We start from the raw sequence: 27,964 nt of genomic DNA on the forward strand, positions 1-27,964 counted from the left end.
TAGGCGGGGTCATCGGGTCCACGTTACAGGTGCAAACCCTTGATGGCTTCTGGAGAAGCAAGGAAGAGCGTGGCAAGACCTCATCAGACTCTGGGACTTCACCACCGACGGGCTAATGTTCGAGGCACGTCACCGACGTCTCAGTCCGTCCGCGCTGCCGGGACAAAACACGGTCACTTCTCACAGCTCTGGAGGCTGGACGTCCGAGACCAAGGCGCCGGCAGATTCGGGGTCTGGTGAGGACCGGCGTCCTGGTTCACAGATGGCATCTTCTCGCCCTGTCCTCACAGGGTGGACGAGGCAAGGGACGTCTGCGGGGCGTCTTTCAGAGGGCAGGAATGCCCCTCCGACGGCTGCACGATCGTGACCTCAGCTCCCCCCAGACGCCATCGCCGTGGGGTTCACGTCATAACTTAAAATTTTAGGGGGACACAACATCCAGTCAAAAACACCCTCAGAGCGGCAGTCTGTTTTCTAGACGGGACAGACTTTAAGTAAGTAAGGCTACACTTCATCTTCCATTAGAAAATCTTCTGCGTCTGCAGGGATATGTCGAGCACGTACACCCATAAAGCGTGTAGGACTGTTATGACCTGGTTTGTAGAGTGGATTTTGCCCCAAAAAGTGGATGGTTAACTTTCGGATTCTCTTGGGCCGTTCATTTGATTTTTAATGTTTATTTTCAAGAGAAAGAGAGAGAGATGAGGGTGAGCAGGGGAGGGTGGGAGAGAGAGGGAGACATAGAATCCCAAGCAGGCTCCAGGCTCCCACCTGTCGGCACAGAGCCTGACACGGGGCCTGAACTCACGAACTGTGAGATCGTGACCTGAGCCGAAGTCGGACCCTCAACCCACTGAGCCACCCAAGCACCCCTCCCCCGTGATGTTTAAAGGCACAGACTGGACCCCACCCACACGCCTTGAGCGCCCGTGAGCCCGTGGCGTGGCTACGGACCGCCGGGCGGGGGGCGGGGATGGGGGGAGGTGCAGGTGAACAGGGGCCGGTCTCTTACCTATTTTCTCCACAGGCGTGTTGAGAGGAAGGAACCCTTGTCTCAGAAGCTGGTCCATCATGTCCTCGTCGTCGGCTTGGATCTCCGAGACCATGTTGCAGGGAATAAGGCCGAGCCGGGCACAGGTCTCCCCCCGGTAAAAGCCGTCGGCGTCTTTGTCCCCATACACCTGGAGCCGGTGTGAAAGGCCAAGGCGGCAGGACCGTGGGTTCACAAGCGCCTCAGCCCTGCCGGCACGTCGTCAGAACACGCTCGAACGAACGAGACCGCGGTCACCCACGCGCGCCCTGCACAGCTGCGCTCCTGCCCTCGGCCCCGAGTTTCTGCCCCAGGGTCTGGACGACACTGCTCTCCCCATCAGCTGGTGGCGGTGGGGCCACAAGTCGGGGCTCTGGCTCCACTCTGCGCGCGGCCTGCGTATCTGAACCCACACAGCGAAAGCCGCGTGCGATGACCCCACCCGCGGAGAGGACGTCTAGACCCCACGTGGCGGTGTCTCCGCCCGCAGCAAGTGGCTTCCTCCGCCAGACGGCGTGGCGTGTCAGGATTCCGGAAGTTGGGAATCTCATCTAACCCAGAGCTGTTCATCACTCTCTGGGGTCACAGCACCACGCTTTAAGGGCGTGTCTTACTGGACACGTATCATAACCACGTTCAAACGCAACTTGGCATGCCCTCTGGGGAACCCGAAAACTTAGCGCTCAAGGGCTCCCTGTTTCCCTCTGCTACTGAGCACCAGGCTTTCTCTCCAGCTCCTACTTCAGACTCACGACGTCCCTCCTCTCTGCTGCTCAGCAGGCTGGATGTTTAATGCAACAGAAAACAGCCAGCCATTGGGACGAACTAAGGAGCTAAGGTATGGTGAGACCGCTCCCCCCTTCCTCGGGTGCCCCCACCAGCCCTGCAGCCCCCGGCCGAGCCCCCACCTTGAGGATCTGTCCCCCCAGGTGCCCCACCAGCCCAGCGGCCCCCGGCCGAGCCCCCACCTTGAGGATCTGTCCCCCCAGGTGCCCCACCAGCCCAGCGGCCCCCAGCCGAGCCCCCACCTTGAGGATCTGTCCCCCCAGGTGCCCCACCAGCCCAGCGGCCCCCAGCCGAGCCCCCACCTTGAGGATCTGTCCCCCCAGGTGCCCTACCAGCCCTGCAGCCCCCACTTTGATGATCTGTCCCCCCCAAGTGCCCCACCAGCCCTGCAGCCCCCAGCCGAGCCCCCAACTTGATGATCTGTCCCCCCAGGTGCCTCACCAGCCCTACAGCCCCCAGCCGAGCCCCCAGGTGCCCCACCAGCCCAGTGGCCCCCAGCCGAGCCCCCACCTTGAGGATCTGTCCCCCTGGGTGCCCCACCAACCCAGTGGCCCCCAGCTGAGCCCCCACTTTGGTGATCTGTCCCCCCGCCCCCCAAGTGCCCCACCAGCCCGGTGGCCCCAGCCAAGCCCCCACCTTGATGATCTGTCCTTCTTTAAAAGGAAGCTCTTCTTCTGCAGCATCCGGATTTGGGGACATGGTGAGGGGGTCATAGTCAAAAAGAGCCACAAAGATTCGGGCTGGGAGCTCTTCTGTACCAGGGTCTGTTTCCGACTCTTCATAGAAGTCTGGAGAAAGGTGGTCTCGCTCACTGTATTCATCTGGGCGCAGGTGGGGACAAAGACAGAATGCTAGGTGATGACTGCCCTCCATGCCCCCCCCCCCGCCCCTCATTGACTCAGAAACGTGTGCTGTTAATATGAAATATGGCTCAGGGAATAAGGATGGCTGAGACACTGGAACTCGTCTTTTGAAAGAAGTCTGCGGTTAACGTGTGGACCGACACCAGTGGGTCTGAGTGGCAAATCGCTGTCATCAAGCACCAGTATGAAGCCCCGCCCCGTGTGAGTCCGTGACAGGTGGGTGATGCTGGGCGGCCTCACCGGCCGCAGACCCGAGCGAGGGGTCAGTGGGGATGGACAGGCCATCCGCCACCATGCAGAGCGCCACCCGTGTCCACAGCAGGCGAGGACGGCGCCTTCCTCCCGTGACCGAGACACATTCGTGTGTGCGTCTGGGGTCATCCGCTGAGCTGTCCGCTCAGCTCTAAATATTTCAGCAGAGGGGCGCCTGGGGGGCTCAGTCGGTGAAGCGCCGACTTCGGCTCAGGTCACGATCTCACGGTCCGTGAGTTCGAGCCCCGTGTCGGGCTCGTCGGGCTCTGTGCTGACCGCTCAGAGCCTGCAGCCTGTTTCCGATTCTGTGTCTCCCTCTCTCTCTGCCCCTCCCCCACTCATGCTCGGTCTCTCAAAAATGAATAAAATGTTTAAAAAATTAAGTATTTCAGCAGCAACAAATGCATTCTTCACAAAACTCCCCTATCATCCAGCTGCTAAAAATTATTCTTTGAAATCCTATTATGTTCGCATATATCAGATATCGTCGTCGATGTCGCTGTATACGTCATCGTAGCGGGACCGCGCTCCCACGGCAGCGGGAAGCGAATGGGAACCGCCACTGAGGCAGAGCATAGGCGGCTCACACAGCCAGCCAGGCCCCTGGCGACCAGGACCCCGACGGGAGGACGCCACAGGGACGCAGGAAAGACAGGAGACCAAGTGAAGAACCAAGCCACTCGGTTTCCTTCACCAGAAAAAAAAAAAAAAAGAAAAAAATTAGTTGAAAAATAAATAAAAAGCACTTTAGCAGCCGAAAAAGTGGACTTTTAAAATGCAGTGCACTGTTGACGTTATTTAAATTGGGGACCCTTTAAGGACGCCCAGATAATCTAGAAATTCAGTGATTTCTCTTCTGCCAAGGAACAAAGCTTGTCAACGGGGGGCGTCATTCGTGTCCTAAGTTTTTATTTTGTTTATGGTCAATGGAAAGACCTCAGGCGTTTCCCCCTACTTTTCAACGTTACCTAACTGAAATCGTGGGAAGCTACATAAGCCACCCCGTGGCCTCCGCGGATCTCGGGTGAGCACGTGCAGGGGGGAGGCGGAGAAAACCGTCAGCGGCACGAAGGCGGCCGGCTTCTACTCCGGGCAGGTGGCTGGTGCGCAGAAGGGGCCCGGTGCCCGCGACAGCACAGCCAGCAGCGCCCTGCCCTGGGCGGACAACGGAGAACGGCCGGGAAGGCAGACTCACTCCCAGGGGTTCTCGGCCGTCTCCGATGGCCAGACAGCGCGAGGGCCGGGGACTAGGTCCGCTCCTAGGCGGGGGCTGGCCACGACGGCCATCGTCCTTGAGGGTCTCGAGCCACCCCTGCGGTCTGCACTGGCCCGCACACCCTCTGCAGCTGGCCCGGCTCAGGGACCCTGACGGTGGCCACACTGCCCGAGGCGCGGAGGCCAGGGCAGGCATCCGAGGCTGGGTCCCAGCGAAGGCTCCAGCCGGAGTCTCCTGAAACGGGGGGAGACCACGGCAGAACTGCCCACCTGCCCCACGGGCTCTCTCCGGTGGGGCAGGGGGTGGGAATGTGGGCAGGAGGGGGGGCTTCACTGCCTCTCCTTGCAGAGAAGGACTGTGTCCACGTGGAACGTGGCCACGGCCCGGGCCTCCCCAGAGACCGCAGGGAGCGGCCGGGGGTCCGGCCCGAGGAGGAGGAACTCCCCTCCAGCCCTGGTCTGACCTGGTGTGGGCACTCCTCCCCCTCTGTCCTGAGGCCATGACCCCGGGTCACCCTGGCGGGTTCAGGGGGGTCTCTTCAGGAGGGAGAAAGGGTCTGCACACCATGCGCCCGGACAGGCCTCCTGAGTCCAGCCGTGCCGTGCCAACAAGCATCGTCTTGTACGGGTGAGACCCGGCCCTCCCTGCCTGAGACCAGCAGCCTTCACCGGTAACGTCCGCGGTCATTTGTACAGGGGAAGAGGGAGTCGTGAGTTAAACATACTTCACGACGTTTCATTTTCTCCTCGCCGGGAAACCCGTGGAAAAGGCATCTCTGTTCTAAAGGGCCAAGCTTCATGTATTCATTTTCAATTGTTCCTCTCTGCGCACAGAGAGAACGTGCTGTGTTTCCTCGTTCTGGGAGCTCGGCAGCCAGGACAGCCGAGGAAACGGGAAAACCTGGAGAGGCCACAGACTCCTAGAACGGGATCCTCGCCAGGAGAAGGGGCACCCTCCGGGTACGCGGGTAAATACAAACGCCAAACAGGAGAAAGCCAGAAGCCGGGCCCAGGGAAATCCACCCGTGGAGTCACCGATCCGTGTCCTGAGGCCCCCCTCACGCTGACTGTGAGATCGACACTACAGCTGTAGCTCCCCAACTCTTGTCTTTTTACATCAGGAGGGGCGCTGTTTCCTTCATTTTGGAAAACCCAGATAATACGAAAAGGTACAGTATTTTAATTCAATGGTGAGTGCATTGCTTCTTAAAAATGTACTGGGGAAACGTATGGTCTGTAGACTTAGGGTCCCCTGGAAAAGACCACAGATGCTTCTGGAGTAGAGCAGACCCCTAAAATAACAACTGATATTTGCACAAGAAAAATGGAAGAGGACCTGGGGGGAAAGTCTTCCGGCGCGTCACTGACCACTAGCTCCCGAGGGTCACTGGCAGCTTCCGAGTGCACGACACTTCTGTCCTTTGAGAGTATACTAGGCATTTCTGTGTGTGTGTGAACGTACCACGTGCATGACACCAATCGTGCTTTTACGTGGTTTCTTGCATTGCTACACGGTAAGAAGTCAGGTACAATTAAAGCAATAAATCACAAATTTATGCAGCGCTTTTTTGAGTTACGTTATCAAGAGCTTTTGTCGTTAAAACGTTAGCGTTACTCTTTCCGTGAACGTCACTAGCGTCTTACTGAGATCAAGACACGCGTGCAGCCCTTTCAATCCTTTACCGTAGGACACAGCCACTCAAAGGCCCATCCCGGGGAGAGCGTCCGCTGGCCCGACTCGGACGCGCTGATGTTTCCCCTGTGCGCCCCCACCGGCAGTCCACGGCCACGGGCAGACGTTCCCTCCCTGTCCCAGGGGACCGGGGCCAGAGGACACCCCACCCCAGCACCCACAACACGAACGCTCCCACCCCGGGAACGGCAGCGGCTCCGTGACAAGCCTCGCCGTGCTCTCCACGCATCCAGTCACAGCCCAGTGAAGACCCGGACACCCAGAACCGCAGAGAAGAGCCAAGTCTGGGCGTGCGTCTGGCCCAGGCCTGCCTCGTTTCCACAGACGGCCCGTCAGTCCCCCACAAGCCGCTCACACGCCAGGAGAAGCCGGCTGGGCTCGGAAACGGATACGGGGGATGACGCGCAGATTACGGGAGAGACCAGCGTCTTCCAAGTCAGACTGCGCATCCGCTTATTTTCCAGTTAACGGAAAAGACCCTATCCCGTGAAATTGTTGCCAATAAATAAAAACATCCTGAGGCTGTGAAGGTCGAAGGGGAAACGTTTTTTTCCCTGCTGTCTGGACTTTACAAGGAAGAGAAGTCCAGAAGGAGGACGACACTTAGAGGATCTGTTTTGTGTTATCACGTCTGTCTGTCTTTCCAGCTGCTGTGACAGAAAGGACAGTCTAGCAAATGTCAGCGGTTTGGCTGCGATTAGAGCCGTGTGTGCGGACGTCTAGAGGCCCCTAACTTGTCTCCTGGAGCCCTGAATTGCCAGGCCAAGGGGTCTCATTCTCTTCTACCCGTCCCCAGTCCCGCCTGCTTTGTTTCCCACGTGTGCGTGCGTTTTCACGAAAGGCTGGTTTATTTGGGCTGATGACCCTGGCGGACATCTTCCCATCCGACCGCCCACCACGTCCCCCTGGCCCAGCGGGTCGGTCACAGGGACGAAAATGACGGATGTCAGCAAGACTGGCTCAATCCCAAAAAGGAATGGAAAGAACGGACACGGGGTGCCAGACGGGGACTCGCGAGCAGGGAGGTGACGGGATGGGGGAGGGCGGCACATGCTCCGAGGACACATTTGGGCCTCCTGGCGTTTCTGTCACTTTGGGTCCCGGCTGCCAAAGCGTGTTGTGCATGCGGACAACTCTCCGTCACTCGGGGCTTATTTCTGTGTTTGGAGACTGGCCGCCATCCCCGCTCCCGTGCCGCTCTGACCACGCGCGTGTCCCGGGAGCACGAGCAGGGACGTGGGAGGCAGCGCACTGCGATCTCTCCGGGGCTCATGCCGTCCGGCCGCTCCGGGAAAACATAAATAAAGATCGGCAGGGAGAAGACAGACCTAAGAAGCCAATATGGTACTTGGTTTTATCTACCCTGTGCTTTCTGCCTTCTTTTTGCCGTAAGCAATGGAGAGTTTCCTGCGTGTGGTTGAAATGCTATTTCTCGTAAGTTTCTAAACGTGTTTAGATCAAGGACTAAGCAGCCATGTGCTCTGTGCTCGGAAGAAAGAGAAAGGTGTCAACCAGGCCCACTAACCGATGGATGGGACCATCACTGGCCGCGACCTCTGAGGGCCAGCACTGCCGTGGGGGAACCTCCGGCCCGCGTGATCCGCCCTGTCGGCCCGTCCTGCAGACACCGGGTTTCCTAAAATCTAAAGACAAAACAACGGAGTCATAAGTCTTGCCAGCCTTGGGGGACACAAGAACTAAGTCAGCCAAATCAAGTCAACTTAGAAGCGGAAGCTCTAAAGGCAACTAAACTTAGCTTTTAACTGAAAGGTTAGCTGAATAACCTGGAAGAGAAACAGGTTGCTCACCCCAGGCGCCCCGTCTTCCAGACCAGAGTCCCTTTGCGACACACTCACGGGGGTGGGGGCAAGAGGGGACTCCTCGGGAGGCACCGTTTCCTGCGGCTACTGCTGCGGAAGCCGGAATCTTGGAACCAAAGCGAGAGGGGCTGACACAGGCACCTCATGCCTCTGGCACCTCTGACCACCCACGACCCTTGCCTGGTCCCAGAACCGCCCACCGCCGGCAGCGATCACGGAGGCGGGGAGATGACTGCATTTCCAAACATCCCGCCTGGAACGCGCTGTGCGTGAGGTTACCAAAAACTCAAAGACAGAAGTTTCTGCGCATTATCGGCTGTGAAACTCACGGCAACGTCCTGGCCCTAATCCGAAGGCGCCAACCAATTTGCAGGGCTGACTCGGATGGTTCTCCTTTATGGACGGGTTCACTCCTAATTTGCACTAAAGGTCAGAATCATACGAGAGAGTCACAGCGAAACCTCCAGCTCACTGGGAAGTAATTTGAGTCAGGAAGTTCTCAGGGACACGGGGCATGAACGGTGGTGAGGGAGTCCCAGGAATTAGGCGGCTTGTGACAAGCAGGGGCAGGTAGTGGGGGGGCTGCAAGTGGCAGGTGACTCAGCGGGGTACGGATCGGCGCCCTCTGGTGGACACACCGCGACTGCACGGGCTCAGACCGGAGGCCTGGCGCCCGGCCGCGTCTCGCCCTTGTTTTCATGGAAAAGTTCAGCGTGACAGGAGCAGATGTGCTGAAAAGAGGGCACAATATAGACATGAACGAAGCCTTGAATGAGCCCCTACTCTCCACAGCCCGCTTGCAAGCCTGGAACACAAGGCAGGGGGTGCGTCTACAGCAGATGATGGAAAACCCATTCTGAAAACTGGACACAGGCAAGAAAGGGGGAGGAAACAAAACAAAAACAAAACCACTTTGGAAACAATATATAGAAATGGATCTCTTCGATAACTGCTCTTTTTTTTTTCCCCCAGTTATGGATAAAGACCAAAACACAACACCAAGCAAACACCAAAGGCATCAGTAAGGACCGCCGGTGGTGGTCACCAACAGGTCCCTGGGGTTCGTTTTGGAAAAAAAAAAAAAAAAAAAAAAGTGTTGCCAAACTTTTGGATAATCACAGTTCAGCTAACCCTTAATTAAAATTTAGATTCAGTTGCCCTTGAATTAAAGCAGCCATAATCATCGCTGATTCTGGGGGGTGGGGTGGGGGAGGGGGTCAGTATTCGACAGCAAAGTAAAGGGATCGTCAGCGTGGGCAAAGATCAGGAAGCGATGGGACGGAAATCAAAATGCATGGAAACCAAAGCCAGCCAGCAGAGGGGCTCCCCAGGGATGGCTACCAAAATAAATCGACCGGGGGAGAGAATGGAAATGGATTGGCCTGGCAAGCGGACGTGAGCAGGAAGCGTACTTCACACACCAAGGGGCCTTCTGCGGGCCCGGGACGCGGCTGTGCCTGGCGGCCAGTGGCCCTACTGTCGGCCACTTTTACGCTTTTCTTGCAGACATCCCGCGAGCCTTGGTGAGCCAGGGGCTCCTCCCAGCCAGACCTCCTGGGGGTGGCTCTCTCTGGGCTCGGGGGGGCGCCATCGCTCCTGAGGGCGTCACGGGGGACCGCTTGCTCCCCAAAGTCCTCCTCGACGCTGCTCTGCCGGGTCAGCGTCCGTCGCCGGGCCAGCAGAGGCCTCAGGCTCCTCCTACAGCGACAGTGCCCGGGGCCCGGGCTGCACTTGGCCGCGTTCCGGAAGCTGAAGTGCAGCTCCTCCTCGTCGCTCCCACAGTCCAGGCCACTGTCCGGGCTCCTGCTGGCCGAGCGGCCCAACCGGCAGCCTCTGTCTTCCGGCACGAAGTCCTCGGCGTGGGGGCCGACCCCGGGGCCCCTGGGTTTTGCCGGGAGCCAGGACGCCGGGGGGGCCTCGTCCCCGCTGCGGGCGCGGGCCCTGGCCCCGGCGGAGTGCCCTAAGCCCTGCTTGTGCAATAACCACAGCTGCTCCCCGTCCTCGGCTACTTCGGGGATACTGAACAGCCCCTTACTGTGGTAGGTCTGCTGGGGGTGGTCGGGGCGCTCCGGGAAGACCCCTTCAGTGCGGCTACTCTGAAAGCACTCCTTAAAGGGTGGTGTGTTAACGCGGGGTGTGACCGAAGCGACATGGGGGAAGGAAAGAAAATAGACAGGATTAGTCTCAGACGCGGTGAGGGGCAAGCATGCGTGCACTCGGGGGCGAAAGGCATGCTCTGGCCCGGTTCTGGAAAGAGAACAGAAGGTTAACGGACGGCGCCTGGAGCGGGGCCGGCGGGAGGCGCGCTCGGAGTGGAGTGGAGGCCGCGAGTGTGGGGGGCGGTGGGCGAACAGCCGGAGGCCTGGGCGGGCCTGAACTCGGAAGTGGCAGTCGGTGCGGGGAGGCGGTCCCCACGGCGCCCCCCCCTCCTCTACCCCCCTCCGCTGCCGCTAAACGCCTGTGGGACGGCGGGGCCTCGGCCCTTGGGCGCATCCTGGCTGGGGCAGTGCGGCTGCACAGCCCTGTTCCGCCAGTGTCTGCAGAGGACCTGGTGGGCCTGGCCGTCTGGATCCCGGCCCCTGGCGCGGGGAGCCGCGTTCCGCCCCCACCCCTCCCCCAGTCTCAGGCCCAGCCTGCCTGCACAGCGCCACCCAGGAAGCTGCCCCACGCCGGAGGTGACCTGGCCACTGCGAGCCCGCAGGTCACACACATTTCTGTCCTCGGGGGCATCCTCGAGCCCATCCTCCACACCCACTGAGCCCACCCAGACAGCTCCTCCTTCCGGAGGCCCTCCCTGCCCCTGCAGGCAAGGCCTTTCCTCCGGGACGCCCACCTGGGGCTCCACAAGCTGGGGGCCCTGGCGCATTTCCCCGGCGCTGTGGCCGGAGCTCACTGCTTGCAGGGAGGGCCTGGGCAGCGCGCCCTTGCCCTGGACCCAACCTCTCCCCTTTGCTGACCTGACGCCAGAGTCCGTTTGGGAGCAGGAGAAAGGGGTCTAACCGGGGCTTCCAAAGCGAGGCTGCCGTGGGGGAAGCTGGCCCAGCCACAGGGAACTGTGCCGAGGTGGGCAGCAGAGCCCAAGCGTGCCAGACTTGGTGGGACTTTCTAGAGAACTGCAAGTCCACACCAGCCCGTGAAATCTCCTGATTTAAAAACCCGTAAGAGTGCCGTGGGCACAACAAAGTAAGTGAGCCTGTGGCCGCCACAGGCCAGCTCTGCCCTCTGCCAGCTAGCTCCCAGGCACACAGGGGATGGGGGGGAGGGGCACTGGGCCATCAGTTTCCTAGGAACTGGTCGCTCTCCAAGCCTCCCTCTGCTTCTCTACTAAACTCTTTGCAGAAAGTGCCATCCCAGGGGCTTTCTCCATCCAAAGGAGAAGTATCCTGGAAACACGGACACAGGCTTCGCCCAGCCCGGCCACAGACACCTGCAGGCAGCTCTGGGGCCAAGCAGGGGGAGTCTCGGGGGGGGAGTCTGGGGGGAGTCAGGCGGAGCAGGGGGCAGCCTGGGGCCCGCCTCCCTCAAGGAAGGCTGCTGTGAGTCCGCTGGCCAGTGTTGCCTTGGGAGCTGGCAAGAGGCTCGGGGGGAGCCACCAGGACCGCCGGGAGCTGCGACCATGCAGGATTTGCACGCGCATCTGGCACGTTCTTTGGTGACAGAGGATCTCCAAGGCTCTGCCGGGGGCCTTTGCTGGGAGAACATCTGAGTCTTGTCTATGCAGGCGGGCACTGAGCTGGCAGCCAGCACCGGACGTTGCCTTCTACCCACCACTCAAAATGCCTGGCTGCGTGTCCTAGAGGAGTTCGGTGGCGGGGTGTGCTATCCCCCAGCAGAACGTTCCTCTCCGTGGCCTTTTCCAGTTGCGAACCCCACAGGGGTCCCAGCAGCCGGGCGGCCCTTTATCTCCCCCGGGGTTGGGAACGGCCGCACTGCTGGCTCGGCCTGGCGCAGGGCCTGGTGCAGAGGCGGGCGGCTCATGCCCCGGGACGCGGTCAGGGTACGGGGACGCGCACGGGGACAGGCCTCCTACTGGGCTCTCCGGAGGCCTCAAGCTCACGTTCCGTGAAGGTGACCCCCATCCAGCCTGTCACTGGCGGCCGCACTGGAGGTGGGAGCCGAGGACGCGGGGCTCTGGGGGCGTCTGAGAAGGGGCCTGTGTGCGGAGCCCGTGTGGCCCCTGCTGCCCCGCCCTCCTCTGGCCGCCATGCCCCGTGGAGCATCGCGCTCCCCAGCTTCCTCCTTTCCCGGAAAATCTGCAAAACCTCCGCCGGCTCTGCTCATCCCCGGCCCTTGTCTGACTCAGACACCTGTGTCCCGGCTGCTGGGTCTGCGGTCAGCACTCAGGGCCGGGCCGGGCATCTTCCCTGTGCCGTTTTCCTATCCCACTCCATTCCCCGTACCGAGTCGTGCACCCCAGGGGTGAAACGCTCTGGAGCTCCTCCTCCCGGGCTTTTGGGGCGAGCCTGGGACAGGAGACCGGAGGAGTGCCTGAACATGGGCTCAGCACCAAGGAAGAAGCCGATCGAAACGGCAGGGCGTGGCCCCAGCGGAGGGACAGGGAAAGGGGGCCCCAGGCCGCGCGGAGGGAGCCGGTGCCCCGGGCCACTGACCTTGAGGGCGCTGTGGGATGTGCCGCCAGGCCGCCTCCTGCCCCCGTCCTCCAGCTGCGTCTCGGAGCAGAGCTCCTCCTCGTCCTCCTCCATGATGTCGGACAGGTCGGAGCCCCGGCTACTCTCCGTGTGGTACTCGTCTCCGTGGCAGCAGTGCGGCTGGGGGCCGAGAGCAGGGGACACCGTGGGGCCCCCGGAGTCGGGGCCCCCGGGCTGTGCTGCCACCCTTTCCCTGCCCTGCAGCCTTGGGAGCCCCCAACTCGTGCGTGCGCGTGCACGTGTGTGTGCATATGCGTGTGTGCGTGTGCACATGTGCGTGTGGCTCCCATCAGCAGTGACAAGGGCCTGCACGTGTCCATCCCATCGAGCGCAGGGAGCCAGGAGGGCAGGGAGACGGCCCGGGGCTGCCCGCTCGGAGCCCAGTGGGAACAGGCGCAGACCCTTGCCGGCTCAGGCGGCCGCAGGGCTAGGGCACGCGGCGCGGGCAGGGCAGAGGGCGGTGGGAAGCGGGCGTGTACGCACCATATAAAGGCACTGAAGGCTCTTACAAATATCATGTGGTCTAATACGCGCACCGTGGGGCGTCTGGAGAACAGCCCAGCCTGGGCAGGCAGTGGACTCCCCCGCCACGGGCTGTGTTCACCCTGCGCCCAGCTTGGGGGCCGCGTGAACGGTTTCACAGGAAAGCCTCCTTGCGGGTTTGGTAACACGCAAACAGAAACACAAAGAGCCCGGCCAGGATCTCAGCTGCAGTTCAGCGCCACGTCCTCACTCACGGAGTGTCCGTCACCGACACCCCCAGCACTGACAGCAAAACAGACTGCAACCCCCCGAAACTGAACGCCCTGACGAGCTCAGATTTACGAACGCGTTCTGCTTTCGCTAGATGGCGGTAAAAAAGGTTTCTTTATCTTCCTGGTGGACGACAAGACAAATGCATTTCATCGCATCCTGCGACACACTTATTAAAAACACTCCAGCTTCCGATTACTACCCTAGATAAAAACATGCAAGCACTTCCAGCCACATTAAGCTCGTGGCCTAAGGTTTTGCCTGCATCGGCGGGGAGCAGTGGCCGGGAAGGTTCTCGGCCTGAGCCTCTGTCACCTCGGGGCTTGAGCTGTTCCAGCTGTCATTCTTTCAGTCAGGCACCAAGGAGAAGACGTACAATGAATGGCTTTAAACACACAGAGACCAGGCTGCTTTTAAGGAGGTCTTCCCCCAGGTGTACAGAAAGTGCCCTCCTACACGAGAACGGTCTCATCGGATTCCAACCCCGTGAGGAAGGAGTTAACTCGGGATGGAAGCAGGTGTCTACTGTTCGCCAGGGACATCGTTGGTGGGAATCCTATTCCTCTCTCGGTGCTGGGCACATGATGCCCGGTGAGATGTAGCAGGGAGTGACTTTTCTCCCAGTTAAGAGAAAAGTGCCTGCCCGATATATAAATCAAATAATCGCAAACATAAGCAAACTTATCGACAGGAATACTGTAATTGCAAGGGACTGTAATACTCCACTTACAACAATGGACAGATCATCTAGGCAGAAAATCAACGAAGAAACAATGGTCCTGGTGGTGCCCGGGTGGCTTGGTCGGTTAAGCGTCTGACTCAGGCTCACGTCATGATCGCATGGTTCATGGGTTCGAGCCCCACGTCGGGCTCTGTGCTGACAGCTCAGAGCCTGGAGCCTGCTTCGGATTCTGTACCCCTCTCTCTCTGCCCCTCCCCTAATTCCCACTCTGTCTCTCTCTCTATATCTCAAAAATAAACGTTAAAAAAAAAAAAATTGCCCTGAATGATACACTGGACCAGACGTACTTGACAGATATATTCAGAACTTTTCATCCAAAAGCAGCAGAATACACGTTCTTTTTGAGTGCACATGGAACATTCTCCAAGATAGATCACACACTGGGCCACGAAACAGCCCTCAATAAATATAAAAGAACTGAAATCATACCACGCATGGTTTCGGATCACAATGCTATGAAACTTGAAATCAACCACACACAAAAATTTTGGAAAACCTCCAAACGAATGGGTCAACCAGGAAACTGAAGAAATTAAAAAACATATGCAAGCAAATGAAAATGAAAACACGACAGTCCAAACCCTTTGGGATGCAGTGAAGGCAGTCCTAAGAGGAAAATACACTGCAATCCAGGCCTATCTCCAGAAGCAACAAAAATCCCAAATACAAAACCTAACCACACAACCACAGGAACTAGAGGCAGAACAGCAAAGAAATCCCAAGGCCATCAGCAGAAGAGAAATAATAAAGATTAGAGCAGAAATAACCAATACAGAATCCAAAACAACAACAACAACAACAACAACAACAACAAAAAACAAAAACCCAGAACAGATCAATGAATCTAAGAGCTGGTTTCTTTGAAAGAATACACAAAACTGATAAACCCCTAGCTAGACTTCTCAAAAAGAAAAGGGAGACACCCCAAATAGATAAAATCATGAATGAAAGGAGGAGAGATCACAACCAACACCACAGAAATACAGATGACTCTCAGAGAATACTATAAAAAAATTATATGCCAACAAACTGGGCAACCTGGAAGAAATGGACAAATTCCTAAGCACCCACAGACTTCCAAAACTCAAACGGGAAGAAACAGAAAATTTGAAGAGACCCATAACCAGCGAAGAAATTGAATCAGTTATCAACAATCTCCCAACACGTAAGAGCCCAGGACCAGATGGCTTCCCTGAGGAATTCTACCAGACATTTAAAGCAGAGTTAATACCTATCCTTCTCTCAAGCTGTTCCAAAAAGTAGAAATGGAAGGAAAACTTCCAGACTCATTCTACGAAGCCAGCATTACCTTGATTCCCAAACCAGACAGAGACCCCACCACACAGAAGGAGAACTACAGGCCAGTATCTCTGATGAATATGGATGTGAAAACTCTCAACAACATAAACAGTACATTAAAAGAATTATTCACCATGATCAAGTGGGATTCATCCCCGGGATGCAGGGCAGGTTCAATATTCGCACATCAATGTGATCCATCACATTAATAGAAGAAAGGATAAGAACCATATGGTCCCGTAGGCAGATGCAGAAAAAGCATTTGACAAAATACAGCATCCTTTCTTGACGAAAACCCTCAAGAAAGTCGGGATAGAAGGAATATACTTAAACACCATAGAAGCCATTTATGAAAAGCCCACAGCTGCTATCGTCGTCAACGGGGAACAACGGAGAGCTCTCCCCGAGATCAGGGACGCGACAGCGATGTCTCCTCTCACCACTGTTGTTTAACATAGTGTTGGAAGTCCCAGCCTCAGCAATCAGGCAACAAAACGAAATCAAAGGCACCCAAATTGGCAAAGAAGAAGTCAAACTTTCACTTTTCCCAGACGACATGATACCCTAAGTGGAAAACTTGAAAGACTCCACCAAAAAGCTGCTTCCGCAAAGTCACGGGATATAAAATTAACGCACAGAGATCGGCTGCACCTCTATACACCAATAGTGAATCGGCAGAGAAATCAAGGAACTGGTCCCACTTACAACTGCACCACACGCAACGGAATACCACTCGACAACGAGAAAGAATGAAATCCTGCCATCTGCAACAACGTGGATGGAACTGGAGGGTATTATGCTGAGTGAAATAAGTCAGCCAGAGAAGGACAGATGTATGTTCTCACTGATACGTGAAATTTAAGAAACTTAACAGAGGACCACGTAGGAAGGGAAGGAAAAAAAATAGTTACAAACTGAAGGGGAGTCAAGCCGTAAGAGACTCTTAAATATAGAGAACTGAGAGCTGATGGGAGGTTGGGGTGGGGGGAGACGGGAAAATGGGTGATGGGCATTAAGGAAGGCACTTGCCGGGATGAGCACTGGGCGTTGTATGTAAGTGACGCATCATGGGAATCTACTTCCGAAGCCAAGAGCACACTGTATACGCTGTATGTTAGCTAACTTGGCAATAAATTACATCAAAAAAAAAGAGACAGAAAGTGTCTGAAAAGAAAGCCCCCTTCTTTTTTCTCCCTTCCTTCCTTCCTCCCTCCGTCCCTGGGGGGCTGCCACATGAGGGTGTGATTATCGGAGCATGGCAGCCACTTTGGAACCACGAGAGGAAGGCCAAAAGCATCGAAGCCTGAGAAGCCAGAGCCCAGACGCACCTGGAAGGCTGAATCAACCTTCCTCCTGCGTGGGCTTCCTATTCCTGTATGGTGGGGTAATGAAGTATCTTCATCCCCTCTGTCATCGTTAGCTGGGTGTTCTGTTTCTCATGTTAACATCGAGGCAAGCGGAATTCTTTTAACCTTGCAGACAAAGAACCCCGATGGCTGGAGACGCTGGGGAACTTGCCTGTGGAGCTACCGCCAGCCAGGCAGGGCCAGGATGTGACCCCAAGTGTGTGAGTCCAACACCGCCCCCGAGGCCGTGACACTGCCCTGCCCTGTGTGTGCCGTGGGTGGCGGATGACCTGCGGTGTCTTCACGCCCTGACACCCCCCCCCCCCCCCGCCCACTGCAGGGCCTGACACCAATCAAGGACGCTTCCGTTAGAGCGCACACGTCCAGAAACTGCCGCCAAAACCCACACTGGATGCACCTGCTGCCCAAGAGGCTGGTCTGGATGTTTTGTGCCCTGGGGGCGGAATGCGGACCCTTGAATTTCTGGTTCCCCCCGCCGATGCCTGGCACATGGCAGATACCCAACAAACATTTTTCCCATTTGTAAAAGTGAATAAATGGTAGGTTTTGCCCAACCTGACCAGGTGGTTATCCGTGGCTTTACCTGGCCCACAAAACCGCCCCCATGACCAGACGCCAGGACAGGGCAGTCGGGGAGTGTGGAAGCCTTCTGGAACCATCCCCAGGTGAGGTCACAACCGCACGGGCACCGTTACATCTAAAGCTCCCAAACCGACCGAGTGCCGTAACCGGGCCGGGTGCCTCCTCCTCCCCCAGGGACGGGGATGGCCCTGGCCCTGCAGAGGCCAGGGCACTGAGGCTAGGGGAGGCCGGCGGGGACCCCAGTCCACGCTTACCTGCTTGCCAAGCTCTGAGCCTCTCAGGAAGTCGTCCACCGAGGCGCCCCTCCTCTTGACGTCCGGGGAGCCGTAGCCGTCCTCCTCGTCTGAGTTTACATACAGACTGCCACCCCTCTCCAGGAAGATGCTCCTTTTCTCTAACTTGGAAGGACAAGGAAAGAAGCGGTCGGGAGGGCTGCAGAGGGGAAGGGGGCCTCCAGGCTCCCACGTCTCCTGGGCTCGGCCCTTCCTTGGCCCAGCCCCCTGTCCCCCCGGGGACCACCACAAGCAGGGGCCTGTGTCAAGCGGCCCAGCGCTGGCCCCTGGGCTTGGGCAGGTTTTCCGGTGCGCTGCCCCCCTCCCTTACCAGAACCACTTCCAGTCTTTGCTGGTAACCTACAGAAACCAACGGAAAGTTCTCTCTCCGTGTGTCCCATTTGCCTGGCTCTCTCGATCTGATTAACTAACGTTTTCTTGAAAAACGAGATTCAGACATTTGCTTTCTCTCCATGCCTTCCGAAAAGCGAGCTGGCCAGGGAACCAGCAGCCCCAGTCTCTGGCTCCCGCCTGCTGTCGGGGACCCTCCCTGGGGGTCTTAGAGCTGCGGGATGTGCGGCTGCCGTCCAGGAGAGCAGAGGGGCACCTGTTCACCTGCCAGGCCCTTCCTGCCCACAAAGCCTCGCCGAAAGCACCCGACATTCCGGGCCTGGGCTTCTGCTTTGTGAGACTCAGCACGGGGGCGGGGGGCCCCCTGGCCAGTGTGCGTATTCAGGACCGTTCTCGTCACAAGTCACAAATTAACGTTGAATTCTTTTTCTAAGTATTCCAGGCCCATACTGAATCAACTAGGAGATGTCACGTAAAAGCCTGGATTTGTGGTGTTTCAGGCGACACTGAAGGCTGTCACTGAACCCCTCATCCCTCCTGGCTGTTCTGAATGTCCCTGTGTCTCTCAGCTCTGACCTTCAGGGTCTGCACCCTTCCGGAGGTGCCCTGACCTGGTCCCCAGCCCGGAGGCAGGCTGGCCAGCCCTGGGGACATCCCGGAAGTGGGGGCTCCCCAGCACTGGCACGGATCTCTCCATCCGGCAGCTCAGAGAGGGCGCCGTCAGGGGTCAGGCTCCTGGAGACTGTACAGGCTGGACAGGCAGAGTGGAGGGGGACACTGACCACCATGGTCCCTGTGCCAGAGCCCTGACCACAGGCCGCAGCAGACATGCTGGGCACCCCAGGAGACCGATGCACCCGAGGAAGGGATGGGGTTCTGTCCCTGGCAGGGAGGGGGGCATGGCTCCCAGCCGGGCCGAGGGACAGTGGGACCAGGGAGACGACACCCAGCCTTACCCGGCTGCTCTCGGCCACTCTCTGCGCGGCTTCCCGGGCCATGGCCTTGGCGACGGAGGTGGAGACCGGGGTGCCCTGCGGCTGCGGCAGGATCCGGCTGGGCGAGGGCGACCGCCGCCCCGGGCCCGAGCCCTGCATGCTGGGTGGCTCCAGCATGTGCCCGTGGGCGGGGGCCGGTGCCCGGCTCTGCTCCCAGGCCTCGTCCACCATGATGTGGGGACCCGGGTGTTCCTCTTTGGTATCAGGGGCTCCGGCACTTGCTAATGGCTTCGGTGTGGGAGCAGTTCTCGGGTGGGGGGTTGGAGGCACCAGGAGGTCGGGGGGAATGGCAGCGAAGGCAGAGTCCACGGACTCGCCCTGTGCAGAGAGGGTCCGCACGGTCACGGCCTTGGCTTCCAGGCTCCGCAGCCGCACCAGCTCCACGGCCGCGCTGTCCGCCACGGGGGAGATGACCTCAGCCACCTGTGCACAGAGAGTGCCGGTCACAGGCTGCCCGCGTCCCCCCAGCTTGTCCCCCTGCACCCTGACCAGCGCGAGACAGCCTCTCGTGCCCAGGGACTGGGGCCCATCTGTGCCCAGCTAGACGCACTGCCCGGCCCGGAGATCAGATGGGCCTTACAGAGGGGACCAGGCAGGAGTCAGGCTCCTGGACTGGGGGCTGGGGACTTCTACAAACCCTGCACCTGCCAGCTGTGGGAGGTTTCCAGGGCACAAACTAGGGCCACACTTTTTCCTTCCGAGTCGGCACCAATCAGATACGGATGCAGGGGCCCCAGGGGCATGAGAAGCTCAGTGTAAACCAGGAAAGCTGGGATGGGGGAGGGGGCCAGGCAAAGGCCACAATGGACCTCCTGTTGCTCCTCTTATGCACATAGCCTGCCTGTGGGCTTCCCCACAGAAGTGGAGGAGAAGGGGGTCCTGGAGAAGGAGGGGAAGGAAGGGAGCAGAGGAGGTCCTGAGGGAGGAGGAGGGACAGAGGGGAAGAGTGAGGAACAGAGGGGAGTCCTGGGGAGGAGGAGCAGAGAGGAGGAGGGAGTAAGGGGAGGAGCACAGGTGAGTCCTAGGGGAGGAGGGGAGCAGAGGGAGTCCTGGGGGAGGAGGGGAGCAGAGGGGAGTCCTGGGGGAGGAGAGGAACAGAGGGGACTCCAGGGGAGGAGGGGAGCAGAGGGAGTCCTGGGGAGGAGGGGAGCAGAGGGGAGTCCTGGGGGAGGAGGGGAGCAGAGGGGAGTCCTGGGGAGGGAGGGGAGCAGAGGGGACTCCAGGGGAGGAGGGGAGCAGAGGGAGTCCTGGAGGAGGAGGGCAGCAGAGGGGGTCCTGAGGGAGAAGGGGAGCAGAGGGGAGTCCTGGAGGAGAAGGGCAGCAGAGGGGGTCCTGAGGGAGGAGGGGAGAAGAGGGGAGTCCTGGGGGAGGAGGGGAGCAGAGGGGGTCCTGAGGGAGAAGGGGAGCAGAGGGGAGTCCTGGGGGAGGAGGGGAGCGGAGGGGGTCCTGAGGGAGGAGGGGAGCAGAGGGGAGTCCTGGGGGAGGAGGGGAGCAGAGGGGAGTCCTGGGGGAGGAGGGGAGCAGAGGGGAGTCCTGGGGAGGAGGGGAGCAGAGGGGAGTCCTGGGGAGGAGGGGAGCAGAGGGGAGTCCTGGGGAGGAGGGGAGCAGAGGGGAGTCCTGGAGGAGGAGGGCAGCAGAGGGAAGTCCTGGGGGAGGAGGGGAGCAGAGGGGAGTCCTGGGGAGGAGGGGAGCAGAGGGGACTCCAGGGGAGGAGGGGAGCAGAGGGGAGTCCTGGGGGAGGAGGGCAGCAGAGGGAAGTCCTGGGGAGGAGGGGAGCAGAGGGGAGTCCAGGGGAGGAGGGGAGCAGAGGGGGTCCTGAGGGAGGAGGGGAGCAGAGGGGAGTCCTGGGGGAGGAGGGCAGCAGAGGGGAGTCCAGGGGAGGAGGGGAGCAGAGGGGAGTCCAGGGGAGGAGGGGAGCAGAGGGGAGTCCAGGGGAGGAGGGGAGCAGAGGGGGGCCCGGGGGAGGAGGGGAGCAGAGGGGAGTCCGGGGGAGGGGGGAGCAGGGGAGTCCTGGGGAGGAGGGGAGCAGAGGGGAGTCCTGGGGGAGGAGGGGAGCAGAGGGGAGCCTGGGGGAGGAGGGGAGCAGAGGGGGCCTGGGGGAGGAGGGGAGCAGAGGGGAGTCCAGGGGAGGAGGGGAGCAGAGGGGAGTCCAGGGGAGGAGGGGAGCAGAGGGGAGTCCTGGGGGAGGAGGGGAGCAGAGGGGAGTCCTGGGGGAGGAGGGGAGCAGAGGGGAGTCCTGGGGAGGAGGGGAGCAGAGGGGGTCCTGAGGGAGGAGGGGAGCAGAGGGGAGTCCAGGGGAGGAGGGGAGCAGAGGGGAGTCCTGAGGAGGGGAGCAGAGGGGGAGCTGGGGGAGGAGGGGAGCAGAGGGGAGTCCTGGGGGAGGAGGGGAGCAGAGGGGAGTCCAGGGGAGGAGGGGAGCAGAGGGGAGTCCTGGGGGAGGAGGGGAGCAGAGGGGAGTCCTGGGGGAGGAGGGGAGCAGAGGGGAGTCCAGGGGAGGAGGGGAGCAGAGGGGAGTCCTGGGGAGGAGGGGAGCAGAGGGGGTCCTGAGGGAGGAGGGGAGCAGAGGGGAGTCCTGGGGAGGAGGGGAGCAGAGGGGAGTCCAGGGGAGGAGGGGAGCAGAGGGGAGTCCTGGGGGAGGAGGGGAGCAGAGGGGAGTCCAGGGGAGGAGGGTGCAGGGGAGCATACCGCCTGCAAGTGGCAGCGTTTAAGGACAAGGCAGGCCGAACTCAGAGAGGAGGCTGCACTTGCTAGGTCACCCTGGGTCCTCGGGGGAACAGCAGGATGGACAGAAGCTTCCCAAGCCTCCCCCAAGGCAGCCACGTCTGTGTCATGGGCCAGGACAGAGTCGGGCCTCGTGTGTTGAGGTGCAGCTGTCTTGCTCGGTGCTCCCAAGGAGGGCTCCCCTTGGCCGCTGGTACCACCTTGTGGAGTTTGTGAGCCCGTCGGCGGTGGGGAGGGGGGGGTGCCGATTTTGCGGGGACGGAGAAGTGAGTTTTCAGCACTGAGGGGAGTTGCAAGAACCGCCCATGGCAGGGCAAACATTGTGGGAGGCGGGCAAAGAAGATTCTGGAAAGGGGGAAGGACAGGAGAGAAGGGGGCTGGCGGTGTTCTGCCGGGGGCCGTGGGCACCCCTCTGGGTGCTGTTTAGGAAGTGCTGGTGGTCCTGGGGGTGGAGGAGAGAGGGGAGAGGGAGGGCGCCCCCGAGTGCTCACCCCTCCAGGAGCAGGTGCGGGCAGGCCCCGCCCCCACGCGCCACCCAACCAGAACTCACCCTCTGCCCTTTTGCGTACACGCCGTAGCCGGTCACGTTCGCCCCGTTGGACAGCCCGGCAGTCGTCAGGGCGGGTGGCTTCCAGGAGACCTGGACGGTTGCTGGGGTGGGCCCAGCGTGGACGGTGACATCTTGGGGGGGCGCCGGAGGGCCTGGGGGCGCAGAAGGCAGCACTTTCAGGGCACGGCCCTCTGGCAGGCGGGCGGCCGCTCTGCCCACTGCTCTCACCTGGGAGGACAGCGCCGGCCCAGGTCGCCAGGGCAGGAGGTGAGGGCGAGGAAAGGCAGAGGCAGCGGGAGGGCGGAAGCTCCCAGCGTGCACCGCGGCTCTGCCGCTCACCTGGACGCTGACCCGCCCTCCGGGGCCACCTGCGCCCTGCTCCCAGCCCACCAGGTGGATGCGATTACCCGCCACGGGATCGGCTCGGGTCGCGCCAGGAGAGACCCGCGTTTGGGAGACGAAGGCGATCCCTCCCTCTCTCCCTGCCCCTCCCCCTGCTTCCCCCTCTCCTTCCTCTCCCGGTCCGTCAGACTAGACAGGATGCAGGCGTGGGCCACGTATCTTGCCTCCCCAGGGAGGGGGCAGAGCTGAGCGACAAGACACGGGTGCGAGGACACCATCTGAACCTGAGAGCCCAGCTGTGCACACAGGCGCACCAGTGGACAGCTCGTGTCGTGCCTCAGCCGGTCTGGACGTGCCCACTGGTCTTGAGCAGCCGGTTCAAGCCACGTGGAGGCAGTGGCCGTGTCCCCGGTCCTTCTGGCGGCTCCTGGTGACAACAGGATCGCCAGTGCTGCCTGTCACCCACGGGTGACCTCCTTTCCCGTGGGTCTGGTGCCAACCCCCCACCACACATCTTCCTGTTGGGACGCGCGTGGCATTTCACTTGGAAGGGAACGTATTTATAACTTCCAGGAGGAAGGCCTTGAGCCCCACACGCCTTGCTACCGTCCCCCCAAGGCATGAATTTCCGGGTGGGAGGGCACCAGCTGTCCGGCGAGGCTCCTCCGTGAGCCACACGTTCTTCCACTCGCCACGGGGTGCTCACACAGGCCTCGGGTGGCCGCGCGCACCCACTCTGCACACGAGGCGATCAAGGTTCAAGAGAAGTCGCTCAGCCATCAAGTGTGGGAGGCGGGGCTCACACCCACACCTGCCCACGGCCCACTTGCAAGGGCAGCTTCGAGTCCACTGTCAAACACCCGCCGTGAGGAAGGTCCTCCCGCTGTCTTCGCAGCCTGGCCAGGAGGGAAGTTCCACCCGGACAGCTCCCTCGCACGTGACGTGCTACCAAAGGAAGGCGTGCCGAGGGCCTGACCAGAGAGCAGACGTCCTCTCCTCTGTGCTCCCCCATCCACTCACCGCTCGGCACTGACTTGGCTCCTCCTGGATGCCAGACCTGTCGCTTTATAACCACATCCTCCTAGAAATGCAAACGAGCCGGAGGCAGGACGGACAGGACGGGGCGCAGATCAGAGGGCACCGGAGCCTGCCCGCCCGGGGTTCAAGTCCCACATGAAGGCGTGGGACCTTGGACGACTGCTCGCCCTCCCTGTCTTTATTTAGTCAGCGTATCCAAAGACAGACGCAAGACAGCACCTACCGGCAACGACGGCTACGTACTCACTAGAACATCGTCGTCATGTTACTATTCTGCTTCTGCTCAGACAGCTACACTCAGCTTCCAAACTTCCCTCTCGGTAAGACGTGGCCATGTGACAGACTTCCGCACAGCAGCCCGCCAAAGACCCCCCAGGTGAACCTTCAAGGCCTTGCCCCTTGTGGTGGTCTGAGAAGGAGATGACCCCCGGGGGCAACCTTAGAGGCCACGTGCTGGAGAGGGTGAGGCCACGGGATGGACGTGCCCGGGTCCCCAGATGGCCGCTGGAACAGAGCTGCCCACCAGGGACGTGTGCGTCGGATCGACTCGTGCGCAAGCCTCTGAGAAATCACAGTTTCTGACAGACAACAAACGATCAGTATCACCAAGCTCACCAAGCTGTGCGACGAACGGAACTAAGATGTACGTCAAGTGCTCATAAGAGCACACGGGCTCGGAGTAAGTGCCATCTGTATGCTTACTGTTGTTACCGGTCGTTTCACCTTGACCCCGAGGGCACGATACTCCTCCCCCGCCCATAAAAGACACTGAAATGCCCACCTTCTGTATCAGAAGTGGAAGGCCATTCTGGAGGGAACAGTCCTTTGGGTGGGAATCACCTGTTTCAGCGGCTGCTGGTAGTTGGGTGGTGTCTGACCAGACTCCGGGGATTTCGCGGGAGGAGTCTGTTCTCAGTCTCCAAGGGTGACTGTTCCTTCTCAAGCACTGCTAATCGCATCAACCGCGAGTGCCGTCTGTCTCCCTCCCCTGTGATTGGTCACCATCGCGGACTCACCCCCAGAGCACGGGACAGATCGCGGGGGCTCTCATCCACTCACAGCTGACTGGCTGCCAGGGCTCTCGGAAACACCGTGGGGCACCACCTCCCCGAGTCTCCCCAACACTGTCCTCGTGACCTGGTTGCGTTCACAAGATGAGAGGAATCAGCGGTTCTCGTCAGAGCCGGATTGCTCTCCTTGGTTGCAAGGAACACCCAGCAGGGAGAGAAGCAGCCCATGCCTCATGGCGGAGAGAAGACTCTCAACCCATTTCAAAATGCTTCCCGTGAACACGCCCTACGCGGTTCACCCCGCGCTACGGGGTAGAGAGGGCGGACACCGTGTGGTCTGCACCTTTTAAGACGGGAAACACATAGCAAGTCCCCACACGTAACCAGACTCCTCCTCATTCTCCCCTAGGGCACTGCCCAGCTAGCTCGTGTGAGAGACAGAGTCCAAGCAGAAAGTGGCAGGCGGTCTTGCTAGGGCGTGGAATTGGAAGCTGGCCTCCGGTGATGGCAGAGATGACAGAAATCGACAAGAGAATCCCGGAAAGTGAAGATGCAATGCAACAGGATCCCCAACCTCTGTGAGCCCATTCCCCTCGCGCTATTTACGCAGTGACTCCTAAGTCGTGCCTGTGCAGGGCAGACAAGGATGCAAGCAACATACAGGAAAGGAAACAGCCAGACGGCTGCAGAGTTCAGTGGTGATTCTGAGGGCTGCCTGGCGCTGAGACGAAGGATTTGGGGTTCAAGTCCCGCCAAGTTAGAGGAGACTGGGTTTTCCACTGGAGACATGGAAGGTCCAAATCACAGAAGCCGGGGTCATACATCAGGATGGAGGGCTGCATTCTAAAGGCAAAAATGAAACACACCCACCCAAATAAAGCTAAAACAAGCATATACAAGACGTAGATATGTCACAAGTACTATAACTGTCTGCAAGGATACACCTCAACACCCTCCAGAGGTGCTGTTATAGCTGTTACTGAGAAAGGTAACAGAATTCAGTCTCCACAGTGCATAATCTACACTGTCCAACACACAATGAAAGTCACCAGATGTGGAAAGAAATGAGCGAATATGTGACTGAGAGAAAAAACAGTCCGTAGACACAGGCCCATATGTGACTCAGGTGTTACAATTAGCAAAGACTTTAAAACAATTATTACAAACAGGTTAAAAATGTATAGGTAAAGATGAATGGGATAGGCCAAGAGATGGGAATCCCCAGAGTGATAAGAAAGTTAAAAAAAAAAAAAGGACCAAATGAAAATCCTAGAACTGAAAACTCCAATGGCCAAAATAAAAATTTCATTTAATGGTGTTAACAGCAGATTGGACACTGCAAAAGACAGATCTAATAAAGTTGAAGATATTATCATAGAAATTATCCTAACTGAAACACAATGAGGAAAATGATTTAAAAAATTAACAGGAGCTCATACATCTGTATGACATTAGCAAGCAATTTGACTCATGTACAATTAGGTTCTCAGACGGGAAAGACAGAATAAGGTAGAAAAAATGTGGAGATATAAAATTTGAAATTTGCAGAAAAACTACCACCAATACCACCCTTAGATCAAGGATTGTCAGTAAATTTCAAAAAAGACAAAGAGAAAAATCTTGAAAGCAGTCAGGGAATGAATGGGACAATAGAAAACTCAGCTGACTCCTTGTAAAAATAGGGAAGGCCAAGAGAAAAGGAATGACATTTCCAAAGTCCTGAAATTTAAAAAAAGGCTAGAATTCTATATCCAGAAAAAAATTATCTTTAAATAAATGTGAAATAATGAGGATTTTTTTTTTTTTTTTTTTTTTTTTTTTTTTTTTTTTACCTAAGCAAAAGAATTCTGCAAGAGACGCTAAAGGAAATTGTTCAGGGCTAAAAGGAAATCATAACAGATGGAAATGTGGACCAAAAAGGGATGTAACATTATTATAACAGAATAAAACATATGATAAAATGTATAAAAGCAATAGCGAAAATGAAGGTGCATAAATGGAATTATACACTGGTACTATTCTTCCCTTATAAATAAGGTTATGTTATTAATGTAAACTAATTCTTAATAAGCTAAATAGGCATGTGTTACTCCCTACATCAATCTCTAAAACAAGAATATAAAGAGTTATAACAACAACAACAAAAAAGTCAGCAGAGGAGAAAATGGAATAGAAAAAAACTCTTAGTTGATCCCCGCCCCCCCCCCCCCCCCCCCCCCCCAGACACAAAAGCAGGGAAAGATGAAGAAAAAAACCAGACAGGACAAATGAAACATAAAGAACAAATGGCAGACTTAAATAAAGTCATATCAATCATTGTACTAAACGTGAAGGAACTAAAGATTCCAATTAAAAGGCAGAGACTGTCATATTGTTATAACACCAAGACCCAATCACAGGCCATTTGCAAGAGACATACAAAAAATAAAAATACAAAGAATTTGAAAGGTTAGGAAGAGATATAACATGCAAATACTAAGCATGGAAAAGCTGGTAGTCCTATGAGTATCAGACAAAACAGACTTCAAGACAAAAACTAATTATCAGAGACAAAGAGGTGCGTTTCATTACGAGAAAGGGGTAAATTCATCATGAAAAACTAACAATTTTAAATGTGTATGTGCCAGGGCGCCTGGGTGGCTCAGTCGGTGAAGCGTCCGACTTCAGCTCAGGTCATGATCTCATGGTTCGTGGGTTCAGGCCCTGCGTCGGGCTCTGTGTTGACAGCTCGGAGCCTGGAGCCTGCTTTGGATTCTGTGTCTCCCTCTGTCTTCCCCTCCCTGGGTCACACTCTGTGTCTCTCTCTCTCTCAAAAATAAATAAACATTAAAAAAAACATTAAGAAAAATTTTACAAAAACGTGTATGTGCCTACTAATGGAGCTCTACAATACATAAAGCTAAAATGAGAACACTGAAGAAGAAATTAGACACACAGACAATAACTCTCAATGACCGGATAGACCAAGCAGACAAAACCCAGGAAGGACATGAGGAATTTATAAGTTCTATCGATAGGTCTCTCATGGCCCATCTGGGAAGCAGCCTGCCCTTCCTGCAGCGACGGGGGACTCTGCATGCAGGCTCCTGGTCACGATCTGCTTTGAATCTTGGAGGCTGCAAATACCAAGCCAGCCCCAGCAGGCAGGGGGACAGGACAGCTCTGGAGAAATGCCAGCCCCCCTGTCCTCACTCAAGTATGCAGTTCACCTGGCACTGGGAGGGTGGGGGTCACGCAGGGCAATGTTTGGCCCAGGCTGGAGGGAGGAAGTCAGGCCGCTCCCAGTGCGCAGGCCTGGCCTCTTCAGGGACCACAGGACCCTGGCGCTGCCAGCTGGGAATGATGTGCCTTGTCTGTCTAGGCCCTGCTGGGTCCCGTAGCTGCCAGAGTCCTTTTGAGGAAAAGCTGTATGCAGTGTTGCAAACCCTAAAGATAATCTCAAATTCTGATCTGAAACCTGCCGGTGAACGCCAGCTTTAAATTCCACACCGAGAATTTAGGTATCACAGCGGCTACCACTGAAAACGTTTCCTGCCCCAAACCATTCACATGGCTGGTGTTGTCCCAAAGCACACACACTGCCCATCCCGCTGCTGATAACTGTCCCTGGGACATGCAGGGACAGTTGCAATCC

General features: G+C 57.8%; 1 protein-coding gene across 4 annotated transcripts in view; it reads right to left on the reverse strand.

The window, feature by feature from the left end:
• Positions 1 to 27,964, reverse strand: part of RIMBP2 (RIMS binding protein 2) — a 143,787-nt gene that overhangs the window by 11,416 nt on the left and 104,407 nt on the right. For 3 of the 4 annotated variants that reach the window (XM_032595400.1, XM_030336592.2, XM_030336595.2), the window contains exons 11-17: positions 21,941 to 22,092; positions 18,631 to 19,092; positions 17,306 to 17,449; positions 12,270 to 12,428; positions 7,365 to 7,482; positions 2,453 to 2,637; positions 1,013 to 1,181 (exon numbers count right to left, since the gene is read on the reverse strand). In XM_032595400.1, the coding sequence (XP_032451291.1) occupies positions 1,013 to 1,181; positions 2,453 to 2,637; positions 7,365 to 7,482; positions 12,270 to 12,428; positions 17,306 to 17,449; positions 18,631 to 19,092; positions 21,941 to 22,092 (1,389 nt within the window). Of the gene's footprint in view, positions 1 to 1,012; positions 1,182 to 2,452; positions 2,638 to 7,364; positions 7,483 to 9,080; positions 9,768 to 12,269; positions 12,429 to 17,305; positions 17,450 to 18,630; positions 19,093 to 21,940; positions 22,093 to 27,964 lie in introns of all 4 variants that reach the window. The other variant, XM_030336590.1, reaches the window with a different exon arrangement.

This window comes from Lynx canadensis, chromosome D3 (assembly GCF_007474595.2).
Source record: "Lynx canadensis isolate LIC74 chromosome D3, mLynCan4.pri.v2, whole genome shotgun sequence".
Lineage (NCBI taxonomy): Eukaryota > Metazoa > Chordata > Mammalia > Carnivora > Felidae > Lynx > Lynx canadensis.